The sequence below is a fragment of the Cebidichthys violaceus genome, unplaced genomic scaffold (genome assembly GCF_023349555.1).
Source record: "Cebidichthys violaceus isolate CVI_PGR_0920_01 unplaced genomic scaffold, fCebVio1.0.p SCAF_5, whole genome shotgun sequence".
In the NCBI taxonomy this organism is placed as follows: domain Eukaryota; kingdom Metazoa; phylum Chordata; class Actinopteri; order Perciformes; family Stichaeidae; genus Cebidichthys; species Cebidichthys violaceus.
This window is the reverse complement of record NW_027176705.1, coordinates 6,031,523-6,054,224: the sequence shown is the minus strand read 5'-3', so window position 1 is coordinate 6,054,224 and position 22,702 is coordinate 6,031,523. Positions and strand designations below refer to the sequence as shown.

General features: G+C 38.8%; 1 protein-coding gene across 1 annotated transcript in view; it reads left to right on the top strand.

Moving 5' to 3' along the window:
• The window catches only part of smyd3 (SET and MYND domain containing 3), a 71,001-nt gene extending 48,632 nt beyond the window's left edge, over positions 1-22,369 (top strand). Inside the window, exons 6-12 of the mRNA XM_068730659.1 lie at positions 2,767-2,834; positions 7,660-7,762; positions 8,355-8,465; positions 10,582-10,669; positions 10,878-11,052; positions 17,980-18,088; positions 18,444-22,369. Of these exons, the coding sequence (XP_068586760.1) occupies positions 2,767-2,834; positions 7,660-7,762; positions 8,355-8,465; positions 10,582-10,669; positions 10,878-11,052; positions 17,980-18,088; positions 18,444-18,560 (771 nt within the window). The 3' untranslated portion in view covers positions 18,561-22,369. The remainder of the gene's footprint in view (positions 1-2,766; positions 2,835-7,659; positions 7,763-8,354; positions 8,466-10,581; positions 10,670-10,877; positions 11,053-17,979; positions 18,089-18,443) is intronic.
• The last annotated feature ends 333 nt before the right edge of the window (positions 22,370-22,702 follow it).

Here is a 22,702-nt window from a genome sequence, read left to right as displayed (position 1 = left end):
TCGTGCAGACAGGAAGAGGCAGAGAAAGAAAACAGGAGGAGAGGTTAAGAGTCAGTGAGGGAGGAGAGGAAGCTGTATAAGACAAATAGAAACATACAGGAATGAGACTCAGATGTGGATGTTCTGCACAGATGATTCTCATGTGTGTGTGTGTGTGTGTGTGTGTGTGTGTGTGTGTGTGTGTGTGTGTGTGTGTGTGTGTGTGTGACAGAGAGAGATCTATGCCCAGCTGAGTGCCCTACCACTGCTTGTTTAAATTTGGTCTTCTACACTTCATCACCCCCCCCCCCCCCCCCCCCCCCCCCCCTTCTCAAAACCATCCTCTCTGTTCTCTCTGCACGGCCGTCCCTTCATCCCCGCTGTCACTAACCAATGCTGCCTTTTCCTAATGAGGTGAAAACTGTGGGGGACTCCTTGACAGGAGATAGGTGTATGACGTGGGCAAAATTAATTAATAAATGACAAAAAATAAACATACTTAAGTCAGTCACAGTCTTCTTTGCACTTCTTTAACCACCTTGTGTGATCTTTCTAATAACATTTTGTTCATCTGGTCTGTTTGTTATGGTCAACATCAGCTTAATATGTATCCATGACACTGAAAATCCTTCTGTACTCCAACACAACAAGCCCTTCTCGAAAAAAAATTGTTGTCCCCATTAGTTAAGACACATAAACATGGTTGAAGAATACAGAAGTTACAGTGCTTTTATACCATAGTAATTCATATATAACATATTGCCATATTGTATGATGTGTCTTTCTCTCCCACTTTTAATACATGCTTTATGGTACAGATGATGGATGATTGTGAGAAGTGTATGGGATATGAAAAAAGAATGATTTGTGTGTGTTTTAGTGTTTTCAATGTAATCATGTTTTCTCCTGTCGGCTTTATAATTAATAGGTTGAGTAAAAAGCCTCATTTCCCATGAGACCTGACTCTTATGGTGTTTAATAAAACTGCATATTCAAATCTATCTTGCTGAGTTCTGATCCTGGTGTGAATTTCAGCAGGATGAAGAACATCTGTCTGTGGCTTACTTTAAATCTCACGCTCCCTCTTTGCATTCCTCTGTCTGCCTCTGGATCTTTATTCTGAAGACTATTGTTACTAAAATAATTTATCTACTTTCTTCGACCCCATGCCGACATGCACACCACGACCACCAGCACACTCAAACACATTTGTTTACCAGCACTAGCTCAGTAATTGACACATCAAAGACCTTTTTTATATTCATTTTTTTTTTCTATTATCGTTCACTTATTTTATGTTTAAGTGTTTATTGCTTTTCCCTTTCATCATCACTCTCTGTCTCTAACTTTGAAACAACTTCTTCAAGCATTTTGTTATTCAAACCTTCTCTGTAACAACTCTGTTAGTTAAAAGAAACAAACCATCTCTCTCCCTCATTTGAAATCCCTCCTTTGTCTCCTGAAAGCTGGGACGCTTTCATTAATTTGTTCCTGAAATGTGTCCTTTAAATCCTGCAGACCACCCTGGTGCATTGTGGGAGGTTCATACACATAAGTGTTAAAGCATTATCAGTATTTAGATTTATGATAAAGTTAAATTGAGTCTAAGTTTGAGTTGTGGCTTGTAGTTTTAGAAGCAATGATCCTTAACTCACTGTTGATTTGATTTGTGTTTTTTGGTTAGGTTTGTGTTTAAAACAGGGTGTTATGATTTAGATACATACTGTATATGTCAATACTTGATTTGTCCCAAATTAAAATGCTCATAATAGTATTTCAACTTAATTAGATAACCTTACAATATGCTGTTCTTTTTGTTTGATTGGGCACATTGCGATCATTTTGGCACCATTTGTACCATTTGGTCAGTTAGTCAGTACTATGAAAAGGAAGTTTATTTTCCATTACATCATCATCATCGTTCTACACCTAAAAACAAGTGTAAGCGTGAAGACGTGATACCTGTATACAGTATAAGATGTAATCACATTCAACTACATTCATACGTTCACTCATGCAAACATACATACATTCACTCATACATAATATGTACATACTTACAGTGTTGCAGTTTGTAGAAGGCCTCTTAAAAGTCTTCAAATCACGCTAACAGTATATATATAATAGTGTAATAATCTAAACAGTCACTAGCTTTACAGTCTACAGTGTTCCATCACTTTTTTTAATCTGACATACTGCTCTGTTCTTTTCTCCTGTCTCTCAAACATTGATCAAGTTGATGGGGGTAAATTACTTTCATATCAGCTCTATTCCAGAAGAACTGCTAGTTGTTTTTTGTCTCATGTTTCCTTCTTTTATCTGTCTCTTCTGTGTAGTTTTCAAGGAATACCGTCTTTAAACATTTACTCTCAAATGTTTTCACTTTCTTATTTTCACAGGCCCTGAAGGAAACAAAAATATTCCACCTGTTCTCTATTTAAAACCACCTGACACGATACATTATGTTGACTCAGTTGATGAAAAATATTACAGATATGTATTTTATTAAAAAAATCTTTTATTATCCTTTCAAGGAAATAATTCCCCTGGCTCTAACATAACCAGGTGGTAATTTAACACATTCAAATCCTTTGCATCTCAAAGCAAAAACCTTGTATGTCATGTTTCAGTTTCAGTGCCAGTAGGGTTTTGCAGGTGCTAAAGATATGAAAAAATGTTCAGAGCATATGATGAAAGGTGTTGTTGGTTCCCTGAGGCAATTTAACAAATCATCTCTCTCTCTCTCTCTCTCGTCTCCACTTTTTGTATCCTCTTCCTCTCTTTTAGGTGACATGTAATTGTTTCACCATCAGTGACGGAGAGCTGCAAGAGATTGGAGTTGGGCTGTATCCTAGGTAATACACACACACACACACACACACACACACACACACACACACACAAAGGGCAATGTGTGAAGCATACACCTCTAAAAAGCATCATTAATCTCAATCTTGCTCATAATCATTGTTAGATAGTTCCTCTCTCTCTCTCTCTCTCTCTCTCTCTCTCTCTCTCTCTCTCTCTCTCTCTCTCTCTCTCTGTCTCTCTCTCTCTCTCTCTCTCTCTCTCACTTGTACACTAAAAATGCCACAATGTGCAGATAAATGTATCTCTTGAGTTACCTGCCAGCTCACCACACCCCAACCAACCCCACCCATCCTTTAACCGCTCACTTCCAAAGCCCTCCCCATCCCCCATCGCTATTTTCATGACAGTTCTTTGAAGTACGAGGAAGAAGGGAGGAAGGGAAGTCATTTTTTTGTTGTGAGGCCGAAAACTTGAAAATGAATGCTGACAGAATATTATGAAGCTGTTTGAGGAAGACGGGGGCATGGAGAAACACGAGGTTTGACTCTGATATGTTGTGATTCTGGTCTGGCATGTGGGAGTGAAACACACACACACACACACACACACACACACACACACATATACAGACACAGAGTTAGGCAGTATGCACTGTAATCACTGTATTGAGTCCTGGGTGAATAGGGTGGGATTTGGCCTGTCGTTGCACATGTTGTTAGAGTTAGAGCTACACGCACACACACACACACACACACTCACACACTCCAGGTATCTCAGCAGGTTTATCTGGCTGGTGTTGAAATGTCAGATGGTCACAGTGGCTTTACCAAAGCTCAGCCAAACAGCGTGTGCCTGTGTCAGTGTGTGTCTGCGATTTGTTCCGTAACTCATCCATAAATGATGGGCCCGTTCGCAGGATGGTCCCCTGCCTATTCATATTTTGGGTTGCCTAGCAACAACTGGGTTTGCTGAAGAGAGGGGGATTGCTCCGCTGAGGCTATACCTCTGTTCACCTCTGTTCATTTTCTCTCTTTACTGAATGTCAAAAACTTTTTTTTTCCTCATTTGGTGACTTTTTCATCCCTCTCCTCTAAGCTCATCTTTCTCTCTGTCTGTCTCTGTCTCCCTCTCTGCTAATTAGCCTATTGAAAATATGATGCAAAATCCCATCCTCTGAGGTCTTTTACGGGAGCAAATTGATTCACAGTAGGATTGATAAGAGCTGCACATCATGTCAACTCAGAGTAGCTCAAACTCATGTGTAGCCACAGCCAAATCCTCACAGATATGCACTGAAATGACAACAGGAAGAAGAGATGAGCTCACAATATCTTACTGTAAAGCCAGTAATCTCTGTCTGTGTCTGTCTCTGTGTGTTCCTTGCATTATCTTGAGAACTGCTCATCCAGTCTACTTCACACTTAGGTAGGTGTTTTATTGGAACCAAGGGAGTCCCATGTAGAATTTGGTGCAATTATGACAGGTAAGCCACGACTTGGGTGGCACTAATAACATTACCACCAGCAAAATACCTTCGTCAATTAAAATCCATGCTCTACTTTATAACCATGGTGGTTATTTTAAAGCAAGCGACTAATACACCTATTTGGAAATTACATTACCTCCGATTAGTGTATTTCACTGATGGTTGTGACCGCGAGTAACCGCAACATTTTTCAGCTTTGGGAGCCCCAGGCAAACGTCGTCTTGCTTTACTTTTTACCCTCCTTCTAACATGTTGAATGTTGATATTGGCAGTTGAAGAAGAACTAAGCTCAACTAAACTTTATTTCAGAAGTAAAAATATTAACTATTAATATTTAAACTATTAATACAGTATAGTAAAAGTCCTGCATTCAAGTTTTTACTTCCATTGAAGAGTGAAAGAGAGGCATCATCAGCACTATGTAACGTTATTTAAATGTTCTTAAGGTCGGTTCATGCTGGAGCTTTCAATTCCAATATGATGCTGGATAGTTTAAGGAATAGTAATTCATTGTATTTGAAATTGTTGTATTTTGTGAGTCAACTCTGAATCTGTAAAATGTTGTCTTCCTCTGATGTAGAAGTACAAAGTAAGTAGTATACAGTAGAGTTGCAGTTTTGGGGGCCTTTTGTAAGTTAATTCGGGGTACAATGACTTAGAATAGTAACATAATTTAATACGTTTCATATCTAGACATAATAATAAATGTAGAGCTGTTTGGGGCCCTTTTATTTGGGGGCCCCAGGCAGTTGCCTACCTTGTCTGAAGTCTGGTGTTCCTGGTGTATCACCGGTGTATATAGAATACCAGTTGTTGATTGCACACAGTTGGGCCTCAACTTGTTATTTAAATCCTGCTTTTTCTGTAAGTATCATGTCAAGGCTTTGCACTACATTAATTTCTTATTTTTAGTGCCATTTAATCTAGTAAAGTACTGAACCACTTCTTCTCAACAAGGACTGAAAAATGAATATGCAGGAAACAGTAACAAAGAGAAGAGAGTATTTAACCCTTTCTTTTATTAAGTATAATCAATGATTGTTCCTCTACTGTGTCTACTATATGTGGCTCTCTATCCTGCTGCCCTCAGCAACAGTTTCTGTTAGTGGGAGCAGATATTGTTAATGTGAGATGTGGTTTAGTTAATTAATCTAATTAGTATGCTAATGAGCTGCTCTCCATCAGATAAAAGCATCGTTTGGAGGGCTTGATTTCTAGTTGATATTCAACCCGCAACTTCTCTACTATAGAACAAAGCCAGGGGGTTACTGTTTTACAAAGGCTCAACACACACAAACACTCAGGAACAGCAGTAATGGAGGGTCTCATAAAAATAGACAAACCTCTTCAGTATTTTTTCACGGCCATGTGCGCAGTGACAGTTAATGTCTTTTTATGGGTCAGAGAGGTTTTGAAGTACTTCATTTAAAAAAAGAATCATCAACATTCATAACAATTACAGTGTCAGCATGGGAAAGCTGCACATCAAGCACATACTTTACAATCAAGTGAAATCACCACTATTCAATAGAGTTACATTCTTTGTTTTTAAGCCTTGTTCTTTTTTTAAATTCATGAAGTGAAGAGCACATATAAGACAATTTTATGACAGTTATTCAACCATTTATTAGGTACACCTCGCTAAAGTTAATGCAGTCTAATACAACAGTTTGCATAAATATTACTTTCATGGAGGTTATAATGCTCAGGGGTGTTGATTCAATTCATGTTAGAGGCCGTGGTTTGTGGTGCTGTTGAACTAAGAAGTGTTTCTAATATTTAGTCTACCTAATACATGGGAACTACATGTGTTTTTACAGTACTTTAAGTCAAAGACATCATTCATTGACTATCACATGATTAATGTGTATTACTTGTTATGTCAACAAAATCAGATTTGGATGAATCCAATCTGTCTCCCATTAAATCTCCTTTACAGATGAATGATTTCTCCTTGTGTTGCAGTACAGCCTGCCCCAACAATGTTAATATGTCATTATTATTTGGGAAACACGTCATACTTACAACCATTCTTCCAAAAGCCTTTTAACATTTCAATAAACTAATGTTGACATTTAGTGGGGGAAGAAGTACTCCAACCTCTACTTAAGTAAAAGTAGCAGTACTACAGTGTAAAATACTTGTGTTACTCTTGTAAAATCCTGTATTTAAAATATTACTCAAATAAAAGTACAAAAGTAAGTATTAGCATCAACATATACTTAAAGTTTCAGAATAATATAAATTATGTTTGTAATTATTTATGCATTAATGTATTCATCACTTTAATGTTGCAGCTGGTAATGGTTGAACTAATGTTAATTACTTTATATACTGTTGGGTAGTTTCATCTGTAATAATACATCATAATTCATGATTAAGACATTAAGATATTTCAATGTAAATAAGATGCATAAAAAAAGTAGTACCAGTTGAGGATCCCCTCGGACCCCTCTAACAAAACCACAAAGCCCCCCTCATACAACAAACCCCAGTTTAAACACTGCTTACACGTGTTTTTTAATATTGTCTAAAATGCTGTTTCATTATGATTTTAATAAAAATCCAGGAAGATATTACTGGTAAAATTAAGCGCAAGGTTAAAGCTCTTCATGCCTTAAAGCAAAGTGTAAATAAAAACAATAATATGTGGCATCAGTATTATGATGCCGACACTGTCAGTTAGTGTGCGTGTGGGTGAGTAGGAGGATTGGCTGTATCTATTTTGAAAATTAGGAAATGAGTCTTTGTTGTGACAGAAGTGGAGTACCCATCGTTTCCTGATTTATTTGTGTATATGTGTCTGAGGCCGATAGAGCGGCAGAAAGAAATGAAGAGTGACATTTGTTATGACAGAAGCAGAGTACTCATTTTGTCACACTGTGCAGGGAATTATCTGTGTCTGTGTGTGTCCACGTGTTTGTAACTTTCTGTCTGAGGTTCATTTGTGCAACTCAGTCTTTACTTCTATGTGCAGGATTCCCATTATGAGAAGCTGCCAGATGATATTTAACCCCCTAACAGCACCTTGGATACAGGGATGAAAGACATATGGTATCCTGCAGCTGTCACACTAAACTGACTAACTGATACTGTAGATGGATGGATGGTGATCTTGAGGGAGCTGTGCCACTCAGCATGTGTGTTTTCTCTCATGAATATGTTGGAACAAATTACCATTTCAGTCAACATCGGTCTCAATGATTTGAGTAACCCCTAACCAGTTGGACATGTGGCAGTTGGTGGCTCAGCAGGATGGGGCTGTAGTTGTCTCTTCTCAACCTTTATCATGTTCTCTCTGTCTTTTTATTTGCCAGGAAGGGTTTGGAAGTATAAGAATTGATCACAGATATAATTCTCTCTCTCTTTTTTCCCTCTCCCAGTTTATCTCTGCTAAACCACGACTGTAGGCCAAACTGTGTGATGGTGTTTGTGGGAACAAAACTGCAGCTCAGAGCTGTTCGGGATATCAACCCTGAAGAGGAGGTACTGCATGAAAAAAAAATACTCACGCTTCACCTTCAAAACATTAACGACATGGAATATGACTCTGATTTTATCGACTGTGATGTTGCCTCTGCTTTTATGTTCATGTTCTTTGTGAGCAATGTTTATTGAATGTTTTTATTTGCTGCTGTTATTGATGGAGGAGCCAATGCCTAAGGCTGTTTTAAACGATACATAATCTGAAACATAGAACCATATTTTACACTGACATAAAATCACTCTGGTTATTGTGTGAATTTTATTGTAGAAGTAATAATACATATTGATGGAAGAACAATAAACCTAATGTTATTAGAGTATTCCTAAAAATTGTAGCCAAGAGAAATATCACTGGGACTTGGCAGTGTCTCCCGTCATTTTCCATACTTCACCATCCCTCCTGACTATGTAATGAGATGCATCCATGCCATCTGGAAGATATACACGCACACTTTACTCCAGTATGTCGTTCCACCAAAAGCAATCGACACAATTTAGATTCAAAATGATTTATCCTCCTGCACTGAACTGCATTTAACTATGATCTATAGTATAGCAAAAGGGCAAACTAAACTGTTCTCTCTGTTTTCAGCTGACTATAAGTTACATTGAGACGTTGTCGTTGACTGAAGATCGACAGAGACAGTTGGAGGACCAATACCATTTTACATGCAGCTGCCAGCATTGTGACTCTCAAGACAAAGTAACATGAACACAAATTACATCGTCACATTCACTGCTGATTTTTCTGGGTTTCAAATATTTACATAATTGTTGTTCATTTCCAAACACAAACTATGCCAATCTCTACATTTACATGAAACTTAGGGGTAATCCTAGGGGTAATATTCAGGGTAAGGCGTTTATCTGATTTTAAAGCATCCCATAAATGTTCCTCGATCTTCTTACTGTTGTGGAGCACGGTCCAGGAATGTCTGAATACACTTCTCCAACTGAAATGTCCATCAGTAAAAGATTTAGAAAGGAGAGTATCTAAACTGATTCTCCTGCATTACTGCCTGGACCTAGGATTGGATTGTTTGTGTTCAAGTTAACGTAGCCGTTGTTGCCTTTAAGGCAATTCTCAGGTTACAAAAACACATTTACTCACACACACTCATGCACATTTAGCTCTTCCCGAATCCAAATCTTACCCCAAATTCTTAATATTTTTTCTTATCAATTGTAAAAATGGTTCTTGCTTGAAATGTTTGAGTTCAAACACACGCAGGCATTCTCTCTCTCTCTCTCTCTCTCTCTCTCTCTCTCTCTCTCTCGCTCTCTGTCTCTCTCGCTCTCTGTCTCTCTCTCTCTCTCTCTCTCTCTCTCTCTCTCTCATATATATAAATACACACACACACACACACACACACACACACACAGTGTTGTTTTCATGACTTTTGGGGACATTACATTGACTTTCATTGATTTTCTGGAGACTTAACTTCTCCAGAAAACTTCAATGATCATAATGATTTATGTTATGGGGACGTGCCTTTTGTCCCCAAAAAGAAGGCGAGTCCCCACACTGTGACTGTGTAATCACATTTATGTCCCCACAAGACGGGTACACACACATACTCTGCCATGCCGCTGTTGGCTGTGTCTGTTCATAACATGTATCAGTGTACACTTCCCTGTCCTCTCCTCCTTTTCCCTCCTTCTCTCTCTCACTAATCTCCTCTTCCTCTCCGTCACTCGGTTACACTTCACCTCTTCACACATCTCACTCTCTCTCTGCCTCTCTCCCTCTCACTGACCACCTACTGAGAAATGAGAAATATTATCTTGTCTTTCAGCTGCAGTTTTCTTTTCCATCCATCTTAATTCACTCGATCTCTCTTTTTCAGGATCTCACTGTCTCGCTCCATACGCTCCTTCTCTTTTTCTTCTGCCGTCACTTCTGCCAGCTTTGTTTTCCATATATGACACTTTGCTTGTACTCTACCACAACACAGCAGCACTCAGAAATGTGTGTGTGTTTGAGATAAGGTAAGAGAGAGCACTCAGTTGATTCTCTGGGACAATTGCATTCATTTTATTCAATCCACCTTTGTTCTGCAAGCAACACGCACACACACTTTCTGTCGTTCCCACTCTTTCTCTTTAATCTTCAGATGGTGATGGCAGGCTGCTGGGTTGTGACCCAAAGTAGTCATGGCGACAAATGATTGTTGACATCAAACACAGGAAATTGTGTTATTTTTCTCCCCCTGTGCATATGTGTGTGTTGTGCATGTGTTAAGATGTACATAAAACAAGGTTTTCATTAACAAAAAATATATTGATCTGGTGCATTTTTTTTGTGCATCACTGCACCCTGTGTGTGTGTGTGTGTGTGTGTGTGTGTGTGTGTGTGTGTGTGTGTGTGTGTGTGTGTGTGTGTTGCAGTTTCCCTGTTTCATTTGTCTCTACTTCTTTATCTCTATTTTTAACCGTTTTCTTGCAATGAAGGACACTTAAAACACATTGCGTGACAGGAGTTTTTTTTAAATCAAACTTAAGCAACACCTACACAGCGATACTCTGTAAATCTGTTACACATATGCTCTCACATGCAGCAGACTGTGCCATAATGAATATCTTCTTGCCATCAGCTGTCAGTCCGCTGGGGTTGTGTAAATGTGTAACTTTACCACTCAAGTATTCATTTTAATAAACTCACTGCGTTCTAGCCGTTTTTGATGCTCACTCCATTCACTCCTCATTATGGTGCTCTCTCTCTCTCTGTGTGTGTGTGTGTGTGTGTGTGTGTTTAAACATTAATGTGTACTTGGTCAATGTGGATGTTCAGGTGGTACCACTCCTCTCTTTCCCAGGACAGGCTCATGCTGCCAGGGCACGGATCAACATGGTGCCTGCTGAAGGAGGATCTACCCAGACTGGAAGGACTGAAAGCAGAGTCGGGTATCCTTTACCTTCAGGATCCACTACAGCCAATGCACACTGAACACTGAACATAATCCATCATCTACTGTAACGTGGGATTATGATTAAATAAATCGAGGCCTTATAAAGTTGGCTTTATAAATACATTAGTTAAATACATAATTTTTTTTACTTTTTTTGAGGTTCTTCCAGTATAATTGTTGTTTTTCCTTGAATGACCCTCCAGATTGGCAAGCGTTACTGGAGGGCTGTAGTCATCTCTTATCGACTGTTGGTGGTGACATTCCCGATGAGAATCTGTACAAACTCAGAGTGACAGACATGGCTGTAGATGCTTCCATTCACCTGGGACACTGGGAGGAGGCTGTGGGATACGGAGAGAAAACACTTCCAGTATACAGGTGAGTCGGAATAAATACGTGTGTGTGTGTGTGTGTGTGTGTGTGTGTGTGTGTGTGTGTGTGTGTGTGTGTGTGTGTGTGTGTGTGTGTGTGTGTGTGTGTGTGTGTGTGTGTGTGTGTGTGTCACCGATGGGTAGCTTTATTGTTCTAGAGATTTAAAAGGGGGGAAAAAAACTTCCTCTGCCTTTTAAATCTGGATATCCACTCCATAGATTGAGTGTCTTTTCCTTCCTGATTCCAGTATGAACAGCAATGTGAGGAAAAGGACAAGAGTGACTAATGTGCATCCGAAGGACAACTCCCTTAGTTAAGGCTCACATACACAACTGTCTTTATCAATGTAGATTACTTCAAAATGATTACTTCAAAGATTTGGACTGCTACTCAATCCTGATGCCTTCATAGTCATCACTGGACTTCCACACAGCCTTTTATGTTATCTTAGACCAAGCTCCATCGTTTTTACCACTCAGACCGATGCGTTGGAAAGATGCACTGCAAGGGTAGAATATAATGTGAAAATACCGATCTGTTAAGATAAATGCATACTTTGCTTGTTTTTGAGTTTGAACTACTGGAGATTAAGAACTGAAAGCAGCGCCTGAGTGTTGAAAGACTCAACAGTGAAGAGATTTCACAGTGTGCTGGATTTGGCTATTTGACTTGATGAAGGAGGCAAAGATTTCCTTCTGTTATCCCTTTGGAGGGGAAATGCAGCTGAAGAAGGTTTGTTTAGAAATACGTACATGATAGTTGTGATTTGTGGACAGGCATCAGAGTAATGTGTTTAACATAGTTTTTTATGGAATCATTTTTGTATGTCCTGGAAACAAAATTACAAAATAGAATCCATAGAGTGGTATTTGGAAAACACAATCTTTAAATTGAGCTTTGTTCTTAAGCCAATGTCTTCAAATCTCCAGATGCAATGTGATATCTGGGCTTGAATGCCAACATCATTTGGTTTGCCTTAATTAGATTAAGTCAGGACCTGAAATATTTTATATTTAAAAGTACGACATTTGATTAGGATATGGCGAGAATGGGTGAAAATGAGTAGAGAGGAGTGTTCAAAATGGTGACGTTACACAGGGAGCAGACGTATTAATAGAGAGAAGAAAATGTGCAGCAAACTAAAAAGTATAAAGAAAAAGAAGACAAGAAAATACACAGAAGAGTATTTGAAGGGGAGACCACAAGAGCACTTGTAATTAGCAGACATAAATTCTTGCCCTAATAAAAGGGGAAATTACTGAAAGCAGATTAATCTAGATCCAAATAAATCCAAAGTTTTTGTTTGATTTGATTACAATAAATTGCATCAACAGTTTTAATTGTCTTCTGGATGAGGTCCTCCAGCCCTCACACATCCTTACCTCCTCTTCTCTGCAGTTTGTTTTTCTATCTCTCAAACTCAACATTATTCCCGTCAACTTTTGTGTGTGTGTTTGTGTAAGACTAATTGATCTTGTATAAAGGGCAGAGCTCTAGTGGCATAGCCGTGCTCTCTCTCTCGCTCTCTCTCTCTCTCACTCACTCACTCACTCACTCACTCACTCACTCACTCACTCACTCACTCACTCTCACACTCACTCTCACACACACACACACACACACACAGAACAAAATACCTGCAGGAGAGAAACAGTAATACAGTCTATCAATAAATAACCAAACAAAGAGAGAGATGGTGATGAGGAGAAGGGGATGAGAGAGTGGTGACATGTTACTGAGAATGGAAGTGAGAGATGGGATGTAAGCAGGTGATAAATGACAAAGGAGAGAGGGAGAGAGGGGTGCGGGGGAAGTGAGACAGGGGACAGAATCACAAGGGAGAGGGGAAGAAGTGGTGTAAAATAGAAAAAAACGTGATGAAGAAAGTGGTACAAAAGAGGACTAGAGGAATGTAGTGAGCAATAATTTGTCAAGGAAGGAGACAACAATGAAAGGGAAGGAGAGAAAAGCATTCAGAAGAAAATAGTTAGAGAGAGAGACAGTGAGAGGAAGATCGTCCATATTCATCTCCTATCTTCCTCTGGGCTCTTCAGATGGCAGAGAAGAAAGATAGCTGCAGGAGTTCTCTCTCTCTCTCTCTCTCTCTCTCTCTCTCTCTCTCTCTCTCTCTCTGCTGTCCTTCCCCTCATTCTGTATTCCTTTCTTCTTTCTCTCTTTCTGCAGGTCTTTTTTTCAGTTTCTCTATTCAGTTTGTGATGTATAGAGAGGGGTTTTCTCTGTGCCTGTGTGCGAATAATGCACACCTCCTGCTGCAGGCTGTACACGCCAGCTTGTTGAATGTCTCCATGCTGCACATATTTTACTGATACACACACATACGTGAATGCATGAACGTTCATGTGTTCAGTAAATAAGTGTATTCTGGGACCACTTACACACATACAGTTAAGCTCCAAAACAGATATTTTGATTTATCTTGTCTCTCTGGAAGCATTTTTTTTTTTTTTTATTCTTATTTTTGTGAGTAATTGTCCAAACATAGAAGATGTTTCTTAATATTGAGATTTGCAGGGTGGCACTTATAGAGTAACAGCTAAAACTTTTCTATGATGTTCAGCTTCCATTCATTTACCTTTTTTGTTAAGTCACTCAGAATAAACAAGCAAGGATTTCCGAAATGCATCTATTCAGCAGTTTTGCAGTGAAGACAGTGGCCTCGCAGGACCAGAGAAGTACACCCACGCTGTCAGTCTCCATGGATCTGTTGGTGGTGTAAAATCCAAAAGTCTTTTAAGCACCATACATCATTCTCTGGGGAAGACCAAAGTATTTTGGGCAAATTACTGCCTGAAGTCGATCTCCTGTACTGCTTTGAAAAGCACAGCCTGATAAACCATGTAAGCGTTTAAATGATGGCAGTTTTTTTTTTAACTCATGTAAACGTCAGGGGTCTGGTAGCAGAATGCCCCTGATATGTAATCTGTTTATGTTTGGATTTCAAAATCGGCATTGAAAATGTAAATCCAAGATGATTGACAGGTTAGGAAAGAAATTTAAAAAATAAATTTCTACTATCCAGATTTCTTACTTTTCTCAAATCTTGATAGATTTACTCTTAAATCCTTAGAATGAAACATAGAATGTGACAAGCGAGTATCCCTCCTTGGTTGAAGTGCTCACAGCTCATAGTTTAAGAGCCACTGTTGTAGATTACTATGGTAAGGTTGCACAGTGCCTCGAGACTCTCCTACAGTGTAAAGGTTTTATCTGGATTTGAGGAACAGTTAATGTGTCTGCATTTCTCTGGAAAGAGGGGTCGGCTAAATACTGCATAAACTGTGATTTAAAGCTTATGTAAATGTTCTTTGTTTCAGCATCAGATGCACGGCGGTGCTAAATTTGCTAAACTGTGGAAATGTAGGACTGAAATTACTGTTGCAATGGACAGAAAACAAAATACAATTAAGAAGAATACGCACAGCTAATTTTTCCTCCCTGTTTTTGTTCTCCTTCAGTTTTCTACTTAGTAAGATAATCCATGTTTCCCTCTCAGGCAGGCCGTGGATCTTTTGTTCCAAACGAGAGCCTCATTAGTTCCACTGCATTTGCATGGAAATGCTACACTTTTCCACAACTATTAATTTCTCCTTCTTGCCCTTTCTCTTACTCATAGCCAAGAGCTATGGCTTTCTAACTAGCTGCATACGGCAAGACCGTTTTTCCCTTCAATTTACTCTCCCGGGGGGAAAAAGGAGGGGAAAGTTAATGAAATTATTTTAATTGCTGTATGGTTCTATATGCAAAGAGGAAATATAATTGGAGTTTGGTGTTGATGTGTGTGTTTGCATGTCATGGCAGCTTGAATCACTGGCTTGGTAATTAAATCAATATTGTAACTTGCTGTTATTCATGGAGGACTAATGTTGTTGGTTTAGTGTTTGAACTTCCTATTTAATGATTCAATTCTAACCACAGAAATGGGGACCATCTTTGTAATTGGTTGGCTTGCCAGTTAGTAGTTAAGTTAGGCTTGAAGGTATGAACAAATGGGCAATTAACATTGCGAGTAAAAACTCTGCTGGAAGATTATCAAAGAAGCCATAGAGTTTTAAATGACTCTGGCTGTGGCCACTACATGTTAATTAACCTTGATTTTGCTTGCTTCAGAAAACAGATTTTCCTTTTAAATCAAAGAGTTAAAAAAACTTTCAGTGTCAGAAAGTAGCCCTTTTCAGTTCATAAAGAAATAATTAAGATGAATGCTCTTTTATTAACCAATGCAGGGCTCTTTGTATTTAAATGTAGATTAATTGAAAGCGTACTGAACCCTGTTGTGGTGTGTTTACTCTGGAGAGACAGGTTATACAGATTGAAACGGATTCAAATTGACCCAATCTTAGTGTACATGCATGCTCATACATTAATGCTGGCGTGCATGTGTGTGTACTCATGTGTCTGTGTTTACTTACAGGTCTCTTTGTCTTATTTGTTTGTTTATGTGTGTGCGAGTGAACGTCAGAGAAAGAGAACGAGCCAGACAAGAAATGTAAATTTGTTTCAATGTGCTTTGTCAGCAAGCTTTTAAATGCCACCTTACAGCAGTTATATAAGATCAAAAAAACATTTTGTTTGTGCAATCAAGAGAAAACAGAGAGAGAGAGAACAGGAGAAACAGAGGGAAGACTTAAGGGGGCAGCAGAGTGGGGGTGAGCAATGAATGGAGCGCAGCAGAGGAGAGAAGGAAGCAAGCAACCGACCGAGCGATGACACCAACTTTAATCCCTGCAGCTAGCGGAGCCCAAAGCACAAATATAAACAAGTAGGAGCAGAGCAAAGGAGATGTAAAATAGGAAAAGGAAGGAGAGATTAAGGCAGAAGGATGGGGAAGAAAAGAGGATAAATGACAAGTGGAGTCAGGTAAATGAGTGTTTTGAGAACTCCAGTGTTTACCAACAACAAAGCTGCTTCCTAAAAGTCCCCACTATGTATTTATCTTTGTAGGGCTAAGACGGTCCCAGCTCTTAGTGTGTGAACTGTCTGAAAAACGTGTGTTTATACATTCATGTGGGGTGCACTGTGCGTAACAAAGATCATTAAACATCAGTCTGTATTACTAAGCATCAATGTGTATTCATTTGCATTCATGTGCGCATACAAATGGTTACAAATTCAGTTATCTCATATTTATTATCATTTTTAATTAACTAATTTCAAACTGGCTAAAAATATGAAAGACTGACAGATAGAAATGTCTTGCGTATATGTGGTATGAGTATATACATATACAGTATGTGTCTACAGTATGTGTCTACATTTTAATTTTGTGCACATATATATATATATATATATATATATATATATATAATATGTGAAGTATTAGTTCTGCTTGTCTGTCTCTCTGTCGGTTGAAGTAGTGAAAGAAATTAATTGAAAGAGCTAGGATGCCAAAAAATGAATATAAACTGGAAAATCAGACACACAAGCATGCAGACACACCCACATGTTCAGTCAGGTAAATCCACAAAAATGGAGAAATGCATAATCCACACTTGCACATACTTTTTTTCTTGTTGTTAAGACCATTTCTTTCTCACGCACTCCTTCTTGTCACACATCACACCTGTGTATACAGACACTGACTGGACTGACAGAGCGAATATTAAAGCGAATGGTGAAGTTCATATTTTTCAAAGTCTTGCCACCTTGAGCGTAGCCGACGCACTTTCATTTAAAAGTGGACTTGATCAAACTTCATCATATAAGGCATGCTGTACCTTGCTTTGACTGGCTTTCTATGGCTGTCTAGAAAGGTTTAAAGATCTCAATATATCCATGGCATGTGGAGTTCAAGGACGGTGCCTGTGGTGGTTCCCGGTTTTTAAAAATAGGACCAGAGAGTGTGCTCCAATTATTGGGGCATAGCACGGCTCAGCTTCCTCTGGAAAGCTCATGCCGAGGTGTTAGATACGAGATTGAGGACGATTGTTCAATCTCAGATTCACAAGGAGTATTGTGGAATTCATATCCTGGTCATGCAACATCGAGCTAGCTCTTTACTCTTGTGAGGATACTTGAGGGGTCATGGGAGTTTCGCCATCAAGCCTACATGTTTTTTAATCATGTCCCCCTGGGTGTCTTGTGTGGAGAAGCCTTCCAGCGGTGTAGAACCAGACGGAGCGCTGTTTCTGCATTTTGGCAGTAAATCATGATGGATCTTCCAGGAAGAGCTGGAAGATAGGGCTAGAGGAAAGGATGCCTGCTCACACCCCATGACCTGGGCCTGGATAAGAAAATGAATGGCACAATTGATGGATAATACAGTACAGCCACTAAAATAAGATGTAATGCAATAGTTTGTCATTTATAATTCTGTTTGGTTTTACAAGTAGAATTAACAGCTCATGAATGAGCTCAGAAGAAAAATTATGATTATCTTAACAGTATGTAGAATGTTGAGGCAAAAAGCAAAGGGGAATTAGAATTGCAATAACAAAGCGGATGCCAGAAGAACAAAAGCACAAAAGGAGTAAATACAGTATTATTTATTCAAATTAAGGGATGTCACCACATATGAATAGAGTTTAAAAAAAATGTAACTAATAGATATTGCCATAACACTTCCCCATTTGATGACTCCCATTAAGACAAATATTTTTCTGAAAATGTATGTTTCAGTATGCAAACGAGGCATTATCTAATGCAATTTTTTTGTGAATTTAGAAGAAGTTTAGACTCAAATAGACGTAACGTAAGTAAAATAAACACTTAAATGTGTATTTTGGATGTTTCTTTTCAAGAATCTGAAAGAAGACGTGTTATGGAAGCAAAATAGTCTGAGTGCATGAAAAACAATGTTTTTGCCTCGGGTGTCTCCCCTGAAATTGAGAGATCTGTGGAAAAGTTGCACCAAGCCAACAGAAAACATCTTTCACCGATGTCTCAGCATCTTCCCTTTCTTTCTTCTCTCTGAAGCCAATACTACCCCGATCCTCATCCGGTCCATGGGGTCCAGCTGATGAGAGTCGGAAAGCTGCAACATTACCTGGAACATATTGAGGACGCTTTGGACACATTCAAACAGGTGCGAGGGATGAAATACTGACAAACACCAATAGCCAAAGTAAAAGCATAGTGCTCTTTTGTACAGCGATAATCTACTTCTTTTAGTTTTACCCGTCACTCCTATCAGTTATATTTCCTCACTAAGTTAATTGACGAGGTCTTGAGACATGTAACAAAAGAGGTGATCAGACAGGTCAGGCAATTATTTTGTTGTAACTTTTGTTTACAAAGTTTTTTAAACATCTATTCAATTTTGCAAAGTTGCATTGCGGTTCAACTTTCAACTACAGCACGTTACTATCCCACACTGTTCTAGCAAGAGCAGAAATGACAGCTAAGATGCTCATTAACAGTGTTTAATTCTCCTTTCCCAGGCCTATCGGATCATAAAGCACACCCACGGGGACGATCACCCAATGACCACCGATCTACTGATGAAGATGGAGGAATGTCGCGCTGAGATGGTTCAACAATCATCAAGCAGTCACTGAGACGCAGCTACAAAACATAAAACAAAGAAAAAAACTAGGACTGGACTCATGTTCATTCAATTTAGTGGAGTAAATTCACTTTCTGTCTTAATTTCTTAAAGTCTTGATGTTATTATTATATCAATCAAACCCAATCAGATTTATGAGATAAACAGAAAGTAGAGAAATATACATTTGCTTTCTATAAATTAGTTTTACTAAGTTATCTTGTTAAAATGTTTTGAACCCTCATTTTATCAAAACTGAAGGAAAATATTTGAGATTTGTTATACCCAGATTAAAAAGACAAACGTCTGCAGCAATGCAGCTATGTGAGGCTGTACTCAGGCACAGCGGTGCTTTGAACTATAAGGTAGTTTAGCATGCTAATATGTGATGATTAGCACTAAACACAGTAAAGCTGAGCATAATGGGAATGTCTTTAGTTTTGGATTGAAGTATTATGATCCAGGCACATTAACAGAGATAATTGTATTTGTCATCCAATATAAATTCCTTTAAAGGAATAGTTCAACATTTTGTGAATGATTTTTATTTGCTTTCTTTTTAGGAGTGAGATAAGTAAATACTACAGAGTTATACTTGGAAGGCAATTAGCCAAGCTTAGCATGCCCTAACAACTGGAAGTAGGGGGAAACATCTCTGTTGAAGGTTGAAAACTACAGCTAGCACTCACTTATTAATTATTCTGTACCTAAAGGTACATTAAAAAAACATTTCCTATTTTTCTCAGTTCAATTTTATTGACATACAAAGTAAGCGGACATATATATATGTGTGTGTGTGTGTGTGTGTGAGTGTGTGAGAGTGAGCGAGCGAGCATGGAGACCTGTAGGCCTCTGTCTCTTGCATTTAATCTTCACATACCATCTGCGTGCGTGCGCGCGCGTGTTGTCTTAGTCAGGTTTTCAAAACATCCATCTTTCCTCTATATATATATATATATATCCATCTCACACACTTCCCATGTTAATCCCTGTTTTTGTGTGTTAAAAGTGAAGCCCTGTGTGTGTCTGATGGAATGTGGTGATGGGTTTCTCTCACGCACACACACACACACACACACACACACACACACACACACACACACACACACACACACACACACACTCTTCCCATGTTAATCCCAAAAGTCTACTATTAGCAAACTGATGACAGTATTTCCGCTGAGAGGGAAACCCTGTGTGTGTGTGTGTGTTTCCGTGGGTTATGGTGGACTAGAAATTTGTTTGATATTTAGGTTTCTACAAAGGTTTTGGTTTTCTGAAACTTGCTCTCTCAGCACTAGAATAGCCGACATGTTACAAACCCTAAATCCTGGATAAGTCGACAGTAAACTATTCTCTGATAACTATTATTCAGCGCAAAACAATATTGTATTTATCTTTTTTTTAAGTTAAAAGTTATGGCAGTAACATGTTCTTTTAATTTTCTCCTGCTGATATGTGTGAAGAAAAGAAAAGGCTTTCATTAATGGTATCTTGAAGAGACTAAATGAAATGAATGTGAAGATTGAATGGAGTCGTAATGAAACTAGTGGACTGAATGGTCTGTGGAAGAGTCAGTCCTGCTGTACAATACTGCTGTTCCTACCTCCATTACTCACTTCATTGGCTCTGTTGCTTTCTGTCTCTCACCCTCTCCCTTTCTCCTCTCGCACATCTTAACGGCCATTAAATTAGATTTACTATTGCTTAACCATAACCCTCTGTCTCTCCCTCTCTGTCACTCACTGTCTCTTTCCCCCATTTTTCTGTCTCTCTCACTCCCCAAAGGCTTTCAAATTAAATCCACTATTCATTGGCATCTCTCTCTCTTTTGCTGCACATCTCTGCAGGCAGCCGGAGCCAATCACAAAAAGGACACCTAGTGGTTTTAACCCATCTTCATTCACCAACCCTCCTGCCATTTGCTCTCCCCCATTTTCTATTTTCATTCTCATTTTGTAGACCCCCCCCCCCTCTCACTGTGCCTCCCCCTGCGCCACCTCAACTTTGCACTCTCTTTACTCTCCCTGCTATCATCTCTCATTTTCTCTCCCACTTCTTCTGTATCTTCAAGACTTCTCTGTCCATTCTTATTAAATTCCACAATCTTAAATCCAAATGTAAACCAACCACCTAAATTCAGGACACATGATTGGAACCTGCCGTCACTCCCAAATTGATTGTCAGGTCTCATATATGAGATGCATTGATACATTGGATGATACATTGGATGACAGCGAAATCTGTCTAATTCTGTTTATGGTTTTGTAAAATATCTGCATGTCAAATTGTATCATTTTACGTATGAAAATGCCATAAAATAATAAATTGAGCCATTAATAGATCAAAATCACTATTTGACAGTCGACTTTTTCCTCTCCCCTCTCAGCTACTTGTTCCAAAGAGATGCCGCTGTTTCAAGTTATATTAACACCCAGAGATGGTAGATTTTATCCCCGGTATCACTTCTCGATTATCTTCCTATGTTTCAGCGTTCTGTGATAAGGAGTTGAAGGATATTACCATATATTCATGAGTAATCTCACCTTAGAATGAAATGAAAAAGCTCCACATCTTCACCATGTCCTCATCACCTCTCCATCTTTCTTTCATCTTTGATTGGGCTTCTTCATAATCAGAGCAGGCTCTTAAAACCAGAGGATCGTTGAGCTGAAGGGTAACTGCCTCTATTGCAGCTTCCTGGACACATTTAAACTTTACTTACAATGTGTCCTTGTTGAACTGAAAGTCGCTTGTTTCTTTTGTAGTGAATTTAGCCATGACAGCGGTATGTCTCTAGGGATGTTGGTCGGTCAGTCGGTCCACCACTTTTCTCCAGACTGGATGATTTCCATGAAATTTGGTACAGACATCCATGGTTCCCAGATAATGACTCCTACTGACTTTGATGATTACCAAACTTTACATCTAGCTCCACAATGTGGTTGACATTTGTGGTTTTGAGTAAAATGTCTCCTCAACTATTGGATGAGACATTTTTCATGAAATAGTGGTCGGTAACTTTTCTGACATCTCCTGCTTAAAACCCCAAAAGTCAGAAGGATCGTGTGGCCCTGCTTTCACTCTGTATCCATACTGAAAATCAAGATCAAACTATCAAATTTAGCCGTTCCCCTCAGCATGAGTTATGATCACTTTGGTTATCTGTTCACTTTTCATCTAGCTCCATCATCAGATCTGGTTTTTGACTTAAGTCTTGCAAACGGCTCTACCAGCCGTACATTGTGTTCAGATCTAATTAGTGAACATTAGCAATCTAAAGCACACAACTGAAATGGTAAATATGGCAATGCCGGTCTTAGCATTTAGCACAGTTGTGCAGCCTCACATAGCTAGTCTTGTTATGAGAGTTGTTCCAAATGTTTTTACATTTATCTTCATCTTATTAAAGTAAGCTGAGTTACAACGTATTTCTGGTGAATACTCACCAAGTTAACGTTTGTAAAATCCCTGTTTATGTGTGAAATATATTCTCATGTGAACCACATTGCTTTGCTTTTTGCTTTTGTTTTCTGCTTTAAACTTAAGTTACTAAAAAAGAGAAGCAGAATTTATTGAAGATGCCATTCAAGAGGTAAGTGGGATAAACACATACATTTTCTAGTTATGGAAGTACAGGCTACAGTCATTTTTCTTTTCCGAGCACATTGTGGTCTAAATCCATACCAAGAAGATTCACTTGTATAAAACAAGATTACCTCAAGACAAAGACTTAGTGGGCCTAACAATTATCACCAATCTCAGCAACAACAACAACATTGAAAGATTTAGCATGAAATTTGTCTCGCTTTATTGGGCAGGAAATTAAACTTTTAACTCTTGCCAGTAAATAGGTGAGTTCAGAAAAGAGAGTAATAGACCATTTGGTGATCGATGATTGTAATATTATGTGTCCGAATTTACCCAGGAGATCAGTCTCTTACTATTTTATAAATTGACTGCTGTTGTTTTTTTTATCTGAAATGAATCCACTTGTCTCTGTATTTTGTCCTCCCTAACCTCACCCATCTTATTTCTCCTGCACCGTTTCAGCTCTTCTTCACCATCTCTCTCCTCTCCCACTCTTCTAAAATGTAATCCTTTACTCCAAATCTTTCTCACGTCTGCCTCTTACACTGCATTTCCTTTTGCTAC